We start from the raw sequence: 12,794 nt of genomic DNA, 5'->3' as shown, positions 1-12,794 counted from the left end.
GGCTTTCGTGCATGTCATACTACTGTACAGTTTGCAAACCTTTGACCATAGTAGAAGTATGGATCGAGGTATGGATATATATACGAGTTGTCTGTGCCTCATTCTGTACAGTGGGCTTTAATATTGATAGCTAGTCTGAGGCGTCCTCCTCTTCACAAAAAAAGACTATTGTTTTGCAAAGGCCACCCATAGGTCGTGATAGGTACAGTTTTATCTAGCCAGTCGTCATTTCAGCTTGTTTTACAAGCTGTTCATATGTATACAGTCTGGCCCCTTTTAAAACATAGCACTGAATTGTGGTTCGTCAGTCCGGCACACTCATGTGCATCAGTCCAGGCCAAACCTTTATGCAAAACCATGTAGTTTTGATATAGGCATGAGCACACAACTGTAGAACGCTTCTTGTCATTACCAGTGCTGAGACTGAATGAATCTACATGTAAACGTAACAATGATAACAACAAGCAACCCATGGATTCAGCGGCAGAGGGTGAAGAGGCAGCTGCCGTGGAAGAGGAGGTCATGGTGGCTTTACAAGAGTTCAAGATAACAAGCAATCCATTACCAGTAGTTACCGGCTAGTTATTCATTACTTTTATTATATAGTATCCCATGTAACTTAGTTACAGTTTAAAAGGTAACTAAGTACTTTAGTAACTATGCTTGCACATAGCTATGTCAGGTACTTCATGTTTTCTCCTGTCTTCCCTTTCTGATGCATATTTGAGCAAAATACTGACAACACATGCACTGGAAATATTCTGTGGCCATTTCAGCTCAGTTAGTTTCAATTATTGCTACATCTGTTACTCTAGCTGAACAGTGCACAAAATGTGTCTACTTCATGTGGTGTCTACTTCATGTGGCTGTAATATAAAAAATAATTATGGCACAAAAACTGATAGTGTACTTATCTATAGCTACTCATGTAGTTACTTTTTGACAGTTACTAGCTGAGTTACTAGTTACAAAGCGTGTAACTAGTTATACGTAACTACTCTGTAAGTGACCTGCATTCTTGCTCATGTAGTTACTTTTTGACAGTTACTAGCTGAGTTACTAGTTACAAAGCGTGTAACTAGTTATACGTAACTACTCTGTAAGTGACCTGCATTCTTGCTCTTGTAGGTCACTCTGCAAGTGACCTGCAAGTGACCTGCAAGAACAAGAACTTGGCATAATCTGTGTGAAACCTGCAGCTGCACTTTTGTTAGGTCCATAGCTATACTTCCAGCGAATTGGACCATAGTTTCGTGGGTCAGATATGCAAGACTGTATTCCAGTGCTGAGCTGAAAACACAAAAGTCAAAAGTATGTTAAACTATAATTATTCTCAATCTGCATGAAGTCATAAGTCAGAATTATAGATGGTAATTGAGGCAAAGATACATTGGATGCAAGCCCTGGCTATTTCTCTAGTCTCAAAATTTTGGCTTATGCCATCTGGATCAGGTCACGTCAGTTATTCAGCTCATACATCACAGTCCCCCCACAATTAGTGCCACACAGTAAAAACAAAGTAGTGAACGTCACTACTAATTAGTAGTGAAACCTCTGCCACAATACTCACTATTTTTGTGTAGTGACGTTCACTACTTTTTTGTAGTGAACGTCACTACATTATGATTTCACTACAATGTAGTGAATTAAAATGTAGTGAAGGTCACTACTTTTTGTAGTGAACGTCACTACATTATGATTTCACTACAACGTAGTGAATTAAAATGTAGTGAATGTCACTACATTGGTAGTGATCTTCACTACTTTGATAATTCACTACGTTGTAGTGAATCTAAAAGTAGTGAACGTCACTACATAAAGTAGTGACGTTCACTACTTTGATTTTACTGTGATGCATAGATGCAAGCAAACAACTGATGGTGTAGAAGACATCTAAAGTGTGGCTAATCGGAATTCTGGGGTAGTTTACATAAGGGTGAGAAACTTTTCCCAGGAACAGACTCAAAGTCAAAAAGCCAACCCACTGGCAGTACAATGATGTTCTTCTGTCTTTAGCCAGCTACTTTGCATACAGTGCATATATGAGTTAAATTATTGTCTGAGTATTTGGAGTGATATTTGACCTAACAATGTCCGTATCCCTAGTGACATCACTGAGTGATGTGGCTAGCTACCAGTCCAAACAATGACATCATAGGTCTGTAGCTATTGCTAGTAATGCAGTTACATCAGGGGTCAGTTTGTAATCCAACCATACTGGTCTAGCTGTGTCACAGTGATCACGAACGAGGACTTGGCAATTGGGTGATTCTTCTAGTTAGCACGCTATAAAGTTTCAATACATTAATAAACAAATACCTCAGGGCTAGCAAACTTTAAATTCGCAAAACGAGTCTTTTAATTTGGTTTGGGGCACGTGGAGAATTCTGATCGATGCCTGTGGTGTATATTGTGGCTTCCTAAAACCAACCTAGTGTATGGGATTGGCGTCTTGGTATAAAAGAGTCCTCGCTAATTGGCTCCGATCCACTACAGCCAATCTCAGTTGATTGAATGTTGTGAATATTTGGAACCGGAGAAGTTAGTCACGATGCTCTCAGCTAATCTCCTATTCTATGCTGGCGGTCGCTGCCATGAGCTACCGCCTACCTCCCGGTCCGTCGATGTCAAGTTGGTCGGCTCCAAAGGCGAGGGAAAGTGCGTGCTACATTTTGACTTGTCCCAGAAGGAATATAAAGAGATCTTGTTGTACGTGCCAAGTTACGTAAGATATCAAAGTGCAATTCACTATTGTAGAGTAACAGACGTTGCCTTGACTTGTAGTAGACGTGAGAAATGTGAAGAAAGAACAGAAATGGTGTTTAAAGACAGGGAGTGCCTGAAAGGAAAAGTCACACACAAACACAGAACGTTCAGTAAAATAAAGAGCCACTTTAGACAACTGGTTTGCTCCAAGACAACAAGCAGCTATAACGTGTACACTTCCAATGAGGATTGTGTGCTACGTGTGCAGGAGATACCAGCTAGCTCAATGCTCACTATTGATTTAAACTTTCTTCTTGAGCTAAAGCCAACGTATGATGGTAAATCTAGCTGTATTCCAGTGTGGTATGGTTGGAACAAGAAAACAATGTTCTCCTATTCTCTAGAGTGTGTTAGTCCACATCCAATAGACACAGTTAACATTTGGGATGAGGAAAATGCTGCTGCAGTCAAGTGGCGTATCCATGGAACTAATAGAAATTTTGCCAGTTTATGTTTCACCAATGAACATAAACCCTCTACAATATTAGAATTCACAATTGACTACCTCCCAAAGCCATCACCTCATCTCCTGGTAACATCTTCAAGCAGTTTGGAACGCTGCAATGGTTCATGCCACAGAGAGTACCTTGTCATGCTTGATCACTTGTTTGTATCAGATCACGACCCTCGAGTTGCACACTTGAAGTTTCCCTCAGAGTTCATTTTTCTTGTAGACTGCAGTGGTAGTATGTGCGGTGCAAGTATTCAGAGTGCAGCAGATGCACTGATGCTATTTATCAAGAGTTTGCCTGTCTCCTGTTACTTTAATGTTGTTGCGTTCGGCTCAACTTATCGCAACTTATTTGAAGACAGCCAGAAATACTCTAAGGAGACGGTGGAAAGAGCAATGGCGTTTGCACACAAGCTTCAAGCAAGTCTTGGAGGTACGGAGCTGCTCAACCCGCTACACTGGATTCTGAAGAAGCCCCTCGTAGGTGACATGCCTCGACAAATATTTATTCTTACTGATGGAGCTGTCACCAATACTAAAGCTGTTTTGAGAGAAATACAAAAATACAGTCACCAAATCAGGTACTTCAATATTGATATAAGAATAACATTAGTTCTTGTGTTCTGCATACTATTCAGTTTATATGGTTTCTAACTGATAACAATCTACTCAGACATGGTCTAATTCTTAAATAGCTTTGTATATAATTGGTCAAGGCTGGCTGGCCACAAGATGGCTTGAATAGTTAATGGTTGTTTTGGCCACAGCTTATGAATACTTCTATTAAGTGTCTTCTGTCATCCAGGAATTCTAGGAGTTGGGAAAACACATTAATCCTCTATCTAACACCATCCCATTAGCATCCCCCCCCTGCATAGCTGGGATCTTTTATTGGATGACAAACTTGGTACAGGAAATATTAGCTAATTTATAAGGGAAATGCAATTCTTGGGGTGTAGCCCTTAGCTCATGCTATCCTACTTGCTGTGGTATGCCCTGTACATGTTTGTCTGTAACATAAAGGCAATTGGAACTGTGTTTGTTTGAAGAGTTCTTTATGACTGCTTTCCATTTCTTTACAACTTCAGATTGACGTTTGTACTAAAGTAAACTGTTGATTTATGTGAAGTAGATTACAATTAGTGATTTGTGTAAACTAGGGAAGCCAGAAATGTTCCAGACATAATGTATTACTAGTGTAATCCCAGGGTCCATATAAGCTGTCTATTATAGACAAATAACTTGTGAATTTGGATCTGTTTTCTTAGTAGGGGGTCCCGAGTATTGGTTCCTCCCTGCACGAAATGTTTGTAATATTCACACCTGCTTGACTACTGGTCTGTCTAGACATACATCCTCCTGTTGCTATAGCAAACACCACCTGACAGTAGTAGGGCATTAGAGTAATGTAATTATTGGCGTTGTAATATTGTCAAAATTAAATTCAATATTGTCAAAATTAATTCAACAAGGAGATAATTTTTTCAACTGTGTTAAAATATTTAAATCCTGTTTGATGTAATGTGTGTAACACTTCAGTTGGAAGTTTGGTCTGAGGTGAAGCCTTGTACAATCCTATTCATTGCTAGTCTATATCTGTAGGTAGATCAAATTTTGTTTTATTGCTGACTAATTTCAGGACAAAAAAGTGACTTTTTGATGTGCCTGTAATTTCTTTTCATCTCTTAGGTGTCACACGTTTGGGATTGGCTCAGAAGCTTGTCAAGAACTTGTATTGGGAGTTGCAGCTTTATCTAATGGAAGACATGCTATGGTCAGCACAAAAGATCGTCTTCAAGAAAAGGTACAATGTGTAAACAAACCTCCCTAGAGCCCAGAACAATTCTGGGTGGCCAAACATCATGAATGTTTGCAACAATTAACTCAACTTGTTGATAGCAGTGCAACATTGCTACCTTAGTGTCAGATTACACAAAGTGGTTAAGTGTGTCTATTGCCTGAGGTGTTGTATGTAAGTGTTCAGGCCCTACATTTTATGTGCAGTTAGGCACATATCCTGGTTGTGGCTATCTCTTAACATTGCCAGACAACCACACATCACTGTTTTAATATCATCCATACAGTATAACTAGTTCTGTGGGCAGACATTAGGCAGACATGTTGTAGTGTGGTTAAACCCACTATTCCGTGTAAACACTGGTCATGTAACCTCTGCTTGGCTAAGTGAGTGTGACTGAATGAAGCATTAGGTTGTGTTGTCTGGTGTGTAGCCAGACAAATAATAAACAAGCGTAAACCCCATCTGTTATTTAATGTCAGGATAATTGACTGCTAGACAAATCACAAATGAGCAGAGCATCTCCAATGTGAGGCAGGCTTCAGTGTGTTGAGTGATGTGTCTAGGTCCAATACCCCTTAACTAAGGACACATATTTTCAAAGGATAAAAACTAAATGGTGTCCAAAATTGGTAACTGATGTTTATTGCTTTAGTCGATTGTAAAGCAACCAAATGAGGCTGTCCTCAATTTAGTATCCTTTAACATGGTTCCACTAATGCTACACAGTGTTTCCAAAAATTGCCAACCAAGACTTGCCAAAACAATTTTAGTTCTGAAAATTACTGTCAATTCACTGTGTTTGTTGATAAGCCTCTTTATGAAGCTGTGTTATACTTTGATAGTTCTAACAGTTTGTGTGTCAGTAGTTACCTTTGGGTCTTGAAAATATCCAATAACAATCTTTCTGTTCCTGGTTGTCTGCTGGTCTCTGCCTTCTACAAGTTTTAGATATTGTGTTGTCTCCAGACACAACACGACTGAAGTCAAATGGTTGCTGAAATTGTATCACCATCAATTACAAGAATTCTGTAATACTTGTACAATACCAGAATGCCACGTTGTAGTATTGGTGTCAAGCTACTTTTGTGATTAACAGTAGTATGTAATTTGTGTGTGTGGCATAGTTAGTACTGAGAGATTACCAGCCTCTTTCATTGAGGCAGGACTCGATGAGGAAAAAATTGACCAGATTAAGGACAAGGCTTTGGTCCCAGCTTGTCTGACTTCAAATAGAAGTCCATCTAGTTACTAAAGTATTCATTATAAAGAGGTTATTTTGTAGAGTCTACCTTTAACCAGAGTGTCATTAAATTCCTTTTAGTTGTTAGGTGCCACCTAATGTTAGAGACTGTCACCAGTTGACTGATAATTGGATTCTTCTACCAAAACTCACCAAGTCTGTCCAGCATCTTAATGAGATTTGTGTAGCAGATTTGTTATAATTTTTATACAGAATATTCATGATGGGCTGGGATAGATCTGGTAGACTAATTTCATCAAAGATTTTGTCTTTGGCTATCCGATATTTCTTTTGAAGTGGCAGCATTTTTTGTAAAAGTTTTCAGTCATCTCTATTGCCTAATATGTCTACCCTCCTACACCAGTATCCTCAGTTAGACAGATCACACAGAGGCCATTGGCTGTGGTGTGAGGATTCTGTCTCAACATGCCCCAGCATGGTATCCTGTTACTTGTGGGAGCTCCTTCTCATTGTGTGTGTGCATTGTTAGGGTTCCCGTTGTGTCGTAACTGCCGGCATTTTGTCTCCAGCTGTCTTCTGTTGTTATATAACATCAGTCAGTGATGTGAGTTTAGGAGAATTGTTGGGGATGTGTGTTACAGGTGTAAACCTTTTTGGAAATCTTTCTTTCACTATTTCAGCTTTGTAATTTGGGGTGTGTGTGTGCGTGTACGTGTGTGTACGTGTGCGCGTGTGTGTGTGCGCACACACCCACTTGATCGTGCTTGCTCGCTTAGTACATAGCTAGAATGTACATGTGTGTATTTATCCCAGCTATCCAGAATTAAGTCACTACGTAGTCCGCATTATTGGTTATCTTATTATTACAACTTACAAGCGCTATGATGTGTTATGATGCAAAGTAATTAATCCAATGACAAAATCTAATCCTATCAGTTGACATAGTAGATGTGTAACATAACATTACTAGGGATTAGCCCATTCACAATTATTTCTTATTTAGTCCTATTTGATAGTGTGTCTAGACTTCTCATTTCTTATTATATCACTAATAGCATGTTGCACATGTGTGTTAACAACTGCTTATAGTCTGTCTGTGAATGTGACTCAATCGTGAGAAAAATGCTTGTTGCTGTGTAATCAGTCCCTGGCTCTTTGGGAAGCCAGTCCAGTTGTTATCCAATTGTGTTATCAGCTGATACTTGCTATGGTTGCATAGCAGCTTATGAATAGTATCAGCTTTCCAAACATTATTCATGATAGCCCAGTGTATTCTATTAACATGCCTGGCTATTGTAACTGGCCTCTCCTTAAAGGTGTAGTTCTCCCTGCCATATTGAAATGTTACCATTGCTCTGTGTTTTTTTTTTGTAGGTGATAAGAGCTTTAGAGGAAAGCTTGAAGCCAGCCTTGACTGATGTTGGCATTACTTGGCACCCTCCACTAAACTATGATATTGTGGAGACGGTGTGTGGCCATCGTGGAGCTGTGTTTAATGGCGGTAGTGTCTCATACTGGGGGAGAGTCGTGGACAATGGCACTGATACAGCTGATGCAGATGATGCTGAACCCTCTGCTGTGGTCTCTGCCAAAGTTGGAAGTACGCACAGGTTTGAACAGACTTTCAACAACATCTGTGAAGTAGACAAGTCTGGCATCTGTGAAGCTTACTCCATCACAGATAGATTATTGGGATGGTCTAAGATTCAGCAACTTGAAAGAAGCTTGTCCATTTCTAGACGCAGAAGCCAGGATGAGCAGAGCCTGACAGAGGATGGGGACAAGTCAACACAAGCCTGTAATGTCAGCCAACAATTGACTCAGTTGAGTAGCCAACATCACATCCCTTGTTGTCTAAACTACCTGTCCAATAAGGATTCATCCTTCCTCACTGTAAACCAAGTCATTCCTGAGGTGTGTGCCCAACACAAGCCACTACCAACTTCTAGTAGACCAGCTCATCATAAGGGACATAGACATTACTACCGGCAACGAAATGGATCAAATAAATATCACATAGCCGATACACCATCTTTCTTACCAACATCAAATTCTCTGGGTAATATGTTTAAAGGAGCGGTTAGTTCAGTCAGTAATTCATTGAAGTCACTCATTTCTGTCAGTCTTGACTCTGTGTTTGGTAGTTATCAAGATTTAGTTGAGGATGGTCAACGAATTGAAGACGAGATAGACACTCAAAGCTCCACTGAGAAGTTGCAGTGGGGCCCAGAAGGACAACTGATCCATCCATCAATCTATTTCCAGTCTGGCAGTGGTGAAGTGTCGGATGAGACATCTTATGGAACCATGAATGGCGACGTTGTGAGAAAGAGGAAGCTTGATCATGTTCCTCAAGTTGCTAAATCACTTAGGCTCGATGATTCGTTAATTGAAGATTCTCTACCTAACTCCAGTATGGCTTGTATGTCACTAACAGATACCAGTCAAGATGACATACAGGACTATGGTAGTTGTCAAATGAACATTATTCAACAGCCCATCACAGGACCAGCCGCCATGATGCCCCTGATCAACATGCAGGCCTTTGATGGAGCATGGTATGTGAGTGAACCGTTCTCTGCAGCAATTGGGATCCCTCACAAACAAGTAGAAGATTTTATCCACACTCAAACTGGACTGGTCAACTGTACAAGCTCTCTAAAGTGTAACGGAAATGGGAAACTCCCCTTTGACCATGAGCCATTCTGGGCTACCGCACTTGCTGTCGCTTGCCTGCAACTTCACTTCATTATCTATGAAGCTGAATGGAAACTTCTAGTGGAGAAGGCCATTGGATGGTTGGACAGTGTTAACATTAGTAGCTGCCATGCTGTGGAACGTGCCAGGAATTTTATTGAACAGATCAGTGTTTCATCTGCGTAACTGATCATTTTTATTTTTTAAAATTTCTTAAATGTATATTTTAAGTTGTAAACCTACTCTTACTCACAGTCACAATATATTGTGTTTATTCTACTCATGTATATAAATACACTCAGTTCTTTTGTAATGAAATATATTATGTACACTGTACAGTATTACTCTGTGTATTCTGTAAATAATACAAAAACAGAATTGGTTATTTTACTAACAGTTTATGATACAACTCCCTCAGTGATGTTTTCAGCATCCATAGTATCCATTGTAGTTTGTAGGAGTAGCCTATCTGCAACGATTGTTGTCTCCTTCAGAGTTGCGTAGATCTTATCAAAGATGTGTTGAAATGGCTTCCTCGTAACTGATGGAGACCTTTGCTGCTCAATCTTCTTGTGGGCATACTTGTCCTTAAAAGGCAGGCTGGCAGAACAGTTGCATGTTGTGACCAGATCTTGAAATTGCTTTTGCAGCTGAAGAAATTGCATGTCTAATTCACCAAATAATGACACTCCATTTTTGACTGATCCTTCTACTTGGTTCTCCATGACTACACCAGGGTGATCTGTGGAATCCACATTGTTGGTGAGGTGATTTTGAGTCTTCTCGGATTCCAGCAAGTCCATTTTTGACATCAACTTGCTTATCTTTCCCTCTGCTTCAGCTAGTGATTGTTCTAGTGTACGATTTGTATCTACCAGGGTAGCTATTTCTCCTTCCAGTCTCATTTTCTCTTTTGAAGCTGAATGTATTTTACTGTTTAGAGACCTATTACTAAATTTCAATTCCAAAATCTCCTTATCTTTGCTGACATCACTAGAAGTCAATAGCAATTCTGATATTTCTTCACTCTTCTTCTTCAGTAAACAATTTTCCTCTTCTAAACAAGCATTATTGCTATGAACATCATCTAGCTCAACTTGAAGTAACTTGATTTCTCCCATCTTATTGCTCATAGCTAACTCCAATTGTGCAATCTTCTTTTCCAATCTGGACTTGACAAGATCAAGTTCAGTCAATCGATCCTCGAGGTCACCACACTGTACTGCATACTGGGATACTGTCTCCTTGCATGTCACCAGCTGTTTGTTCAAGCACTACAAATGGAATATGTCATCATACTAATGACACATACACCTGTAGTTTGTGTCTTACCTGATTTTCTAATGTCGTCTCTTCAGCTACCTTCTGTAAATTTCTCAAGTCTTGCTCAAGCTGCTCATTCTTCTCCAGTAACATTTTACCAAATGTTGCAGCCATTTGTAAATCTGCACAATTAATAAAATAATGTTGTTATTGTTTGTTAGCTCTAACAGACTATAACAGAGATATATGTAGTGAGAAATGCGTAACAAATGACCAGACATGAATACAAATCACAGCCTAGAGTACAGCAGGACAATTAGGGGAATATGTTTGTAGCAAGAGATGATGCACTAATATATAATTTCTCTCATGGTGAGAGCAGAAAATGTGACATCTATCCAAGAACTATCTCCACAAACATTGCCCTTATAAGGCATACTTCTGAGAACTCAAGATGCAGGTGAGATATAATATTTATTAGATTAGTATTAAGGGAATCTGCAGCAATTCAGGACAAAAATAAGATTACAAACAGGAAAACAGTTCAGACAAAGTCTTCCATCTTCTCAAAGTCAACCAGGTATAGCTGCTAGACATGCATCAAATACTGCAAACATGGCACAAATTACCCAAACAAAAAGTCACTTGAACTCCAAGTGACTCAACCTTGCTCCATAGGACAACCAGATACCTGCTAAATGCTGTGTCCATCTTTGTGTGTGCGTGTGTGTGTGTGTGGTGGGGGTGAGTGTCAGCAGTGCATAGCTGGCTACATGTATACATGAACAATAGACCGGTAGCTATTCCTTATATTGGTCTGAATCACTCACAGCACACACCAACAAAACCATACAACTAGGGATACAATGAGAATAAAAATACATTTTTCCTTCCTGCCATAAAAACTATGACACGGAATAGAATATCAAGAAATCACACCGACTGGGTGACATGCATTGCTTCATTTGGGGGACTGAACCAAGTATTGTTGTCTCTCCTCTCTTATTAGCTATACCCTTCAACATCAACATACAGTGATAATAATAGAACTATTTCAAGTGACTGGATTTAACCACCTCCTTCACCATGGGGCTATAGCTACTCCACAAATCTAGTTGCTATGAATACGATTTAGTACCTGAAATTCACGAGCCCACAACAAGTAATGCTGCATATTAACCTCTCTCCTTACACAATGAATACAATCTAGGTTAGTTCTATTCCGTTAGAAACAGTACAAGAAGTTTATTTAGCTAGAGATTTCGAGTCTACATTTGGGCCAAAAGAAATGTTGACGGGCAAAATTTTCGTGAAAAAGTTCATCATCGCTAGATCTAATAGTCTATGTTACTCACCATTGTCCCGATCTCCGGTAATATTCATTTCGCCGCGGAGTCTTCTTGCCGTGATCATAAAGCCGTCTTAGCTATCACACATATAATACAACAAAGGTTAACACTAGCGCTTATGATTAACACTTAAAAGATCAAGAGCACATAAAATTTATTATACAAATTAATACAAAAAAAATTCATCTACTATCATGATAATTAAAATAATATAGTTCCTTCATAAATTGCAGCCTTTTTATCAGCTTCATTAAAATCAGTTCCACAACAATTGGAGTGAGACAGGTTGGCTTTTACAAGTGATGCTCCACGGAAACTGGCCCTACTCAAGTTGGCATGTTTTAATGTTGCCCCACTGAGATTAGCTTCTGCTAAAACTGCGCCAGTTAATTCTCCATAGTCTAGACAAGCATTCTTCATTTGTGTATGTGCAAATGATGCCTCTACCATGTTAGCACTGAAGAAATTACAGCTCTCTAAAATAGCTTTGTTAAACTGTGCAGATTTTAGGACACAGTTCGTAAAGCTTCCACATCGCACAGAACTATCTGTGAAATTAGCTTCTGTCAAATCAGCCTGATCAAAACAAGTGCTTCCACCAGTAAATTTAACATCTTGAAAATTACATTGACACAACTTGGCACCTTTAAAAGATGCTTTTATTACTGATTTCTCAAAAGTAGCATTATTCATTAGAGCATGGTCGAAATCCAGCCCTGAGCCAGTAGTTCCAAAGTCAATATTGCTAAGGATGACTCCTCTTAGGTCGCAGCCAGTGAACACAAACTGTGTACAGTTTCTCACTAAGCTTGTCTTCGTGAACAAGCACCGCAACCCCGTGATGCTCCTCAGGTCAGCGTAAGTCAAGACGAAATGGCTGTTCTTTTGACCTCCATCAGAATATAGTATACCAAGTTGGGATAACTTCCAGAAATCTGAATTAGAGATCTTCTCCCTGTAAACAATGTTCTTTAGTTTAGTACTGAGTGCCTCCAGCAAGAAATAATCCGCTTCGACTTGTAGCGCCTCTTTTTCTTCAATTTTGCAAAGTCTTATGTGTCCAGTTCTAAGCCATTCAAGTAAATGGGAAAACAAGTGGCCGTCCCTATCAATGAATACGGTGCCGCCCTTGTCCTTAACCAGAGATCCCGCCTGTCTGTCAGAGAACATAGTTGCCAACATAGATGACGGATATTTGGTTAACGTTGAACGACCAGTTGTGAAAACCTGGCCACCAACATTAAGCTTTACCATAGTATTATCCAT

General features: G+C 39.5%; 3 protein-coding genes across 3 annotated transcripts; 1 reads left to right on the top strand and 2 right to left on the bottom strand.

The window, feature by feature from the left end:
- The first annotated feature begins 2,400 nt into the window (after window positions 1-2,400).
- On the top strand, window positions 2,401-9,357 carry LOC136251403 (uncharacterized). Its single transcript, XM_066043845.1, has 3 exons — window positions 2,401-3,798; window positions 4,907-5,021; window positions 7,594-9,357. Exons 1-3 carry the CDS (start codon window positions 2,552-2,554, stop codon window positions 9,100-9,102), a joined length of 2,871 nt encoding a protein of 956 aa, XP_065899917.1. The 5' UTR covers window positions 2,401-2,551; the 3' UTR covers window positions 9,103-9,357.
- Window positions 9,202-11,685, bottom strand: LOC136251408 (cerebellar degeneration-related protein 2-like). The gene is made up of 3 exons (XM_066043850.1): window positions 11,535-11,685; window positions 10,249-10,361; window positions 9,202-10,190 (listed from the first exon to the last, which is right to left on the bottom strand). Exons 1-3 carry the CDS (start codon window positions 11,590-11,592, stop codon window positions 9,315-9,317), a joined length of 1,047 nt encoding a protein of 348 aa, XP_065899922.1. The 5' UTR covers window positions 11,593-11,685; the 3' UTR covers window positions 9,202-9,314.
- Window positions 11,686-11,729: 44 nt separating this feature from the next.
- Window positions 11,730-12,794, bottom strand: LOC136248580 (uncharacterized). Its single transcript, XM_066040347.1, has one exon. The coding sequence runs from the start codon at window positions 12,792-12,794 to the stop codon at window positions 11,730-11,732; it is 1,065 nt and encodes a 354-aa protein (XP_065896419.1).

The sequence above is a fragment of the Dysidea avara genome, chromosome 3 (genome assembly GCF_963678975.1).
Source record: "Dysidea avara chromosome 3, odDysAvar1.4, whole genome shotgun sequence".
NCBI classification, from domain to species: Eukaryota; Metazoa; Porifera; class Demospongiae; order Dictyoceratida; family Dysideidae; genus Dysidea; species Dysidea avara.
Note: the sequence above shows the minus strand (reverse complement) of the source record. Positions and strands in the feature narration are given on the sequence as shown.

What these genes read in the sequence shown, in the direction of transcription:
- LOC136251403 (XM_066043845.1), top strand. Translation starts at nt 2,552, where the DNA reads ATGCTCTCAGCTAATCTCCTATTCTATGCTGGCGGTCGCTGCCATGAG. An exon ending in AAATACAGTCACCAAATCAG is followed by an intron (nt 3,799 to 4,906) that starts GTACTTCAATAT and finishes TTCATCTCTTAG; the next exon opens with GTGTCACACGTTTGGGATTG. An exon ending in AAGATCGTCTTCAAGAAAAG is followed by an intron (nt 5,022 to 7,593) that starts GTACAATGTGTA and finishes TTTTTTTTGTAG; the next exon opens with GTGATAAGAGCTTTAGAGGA.
- LOC136251408 (XM_066043850.1), bottom strand. Translation starts at nt 11,592, where the DNA reads ATGATCACGGCAAGAAGACTCCGCGGCGAAATGAATATTACCGGAGAT. An exon ending in TACCGGAGATCGGGACAATG is followed by an intron (nt 10,362 to 11,534) that starts GTGAGTAACATA and finishes TTAATTGTGCAG; the next exon opens with ATTTACAAATGGCTGCAACA. An exon ending in AGACGACATTAGAAAATCAG is followed by an intron (nt 10,191 to 10,248) that starts GTAAGACACAAA and finishes TTCCATTTGTAG; the next exon opens with TGCTTGAACAAACAGCTGGT.
- LOC136248580 (XM_066040347.1), bottom strand. Translation starts at nt 12,794, where the DNA reads ATGGATAATACTATGGTAAAGCTTAATGTTGGTGGCCAGGTTTTCACA.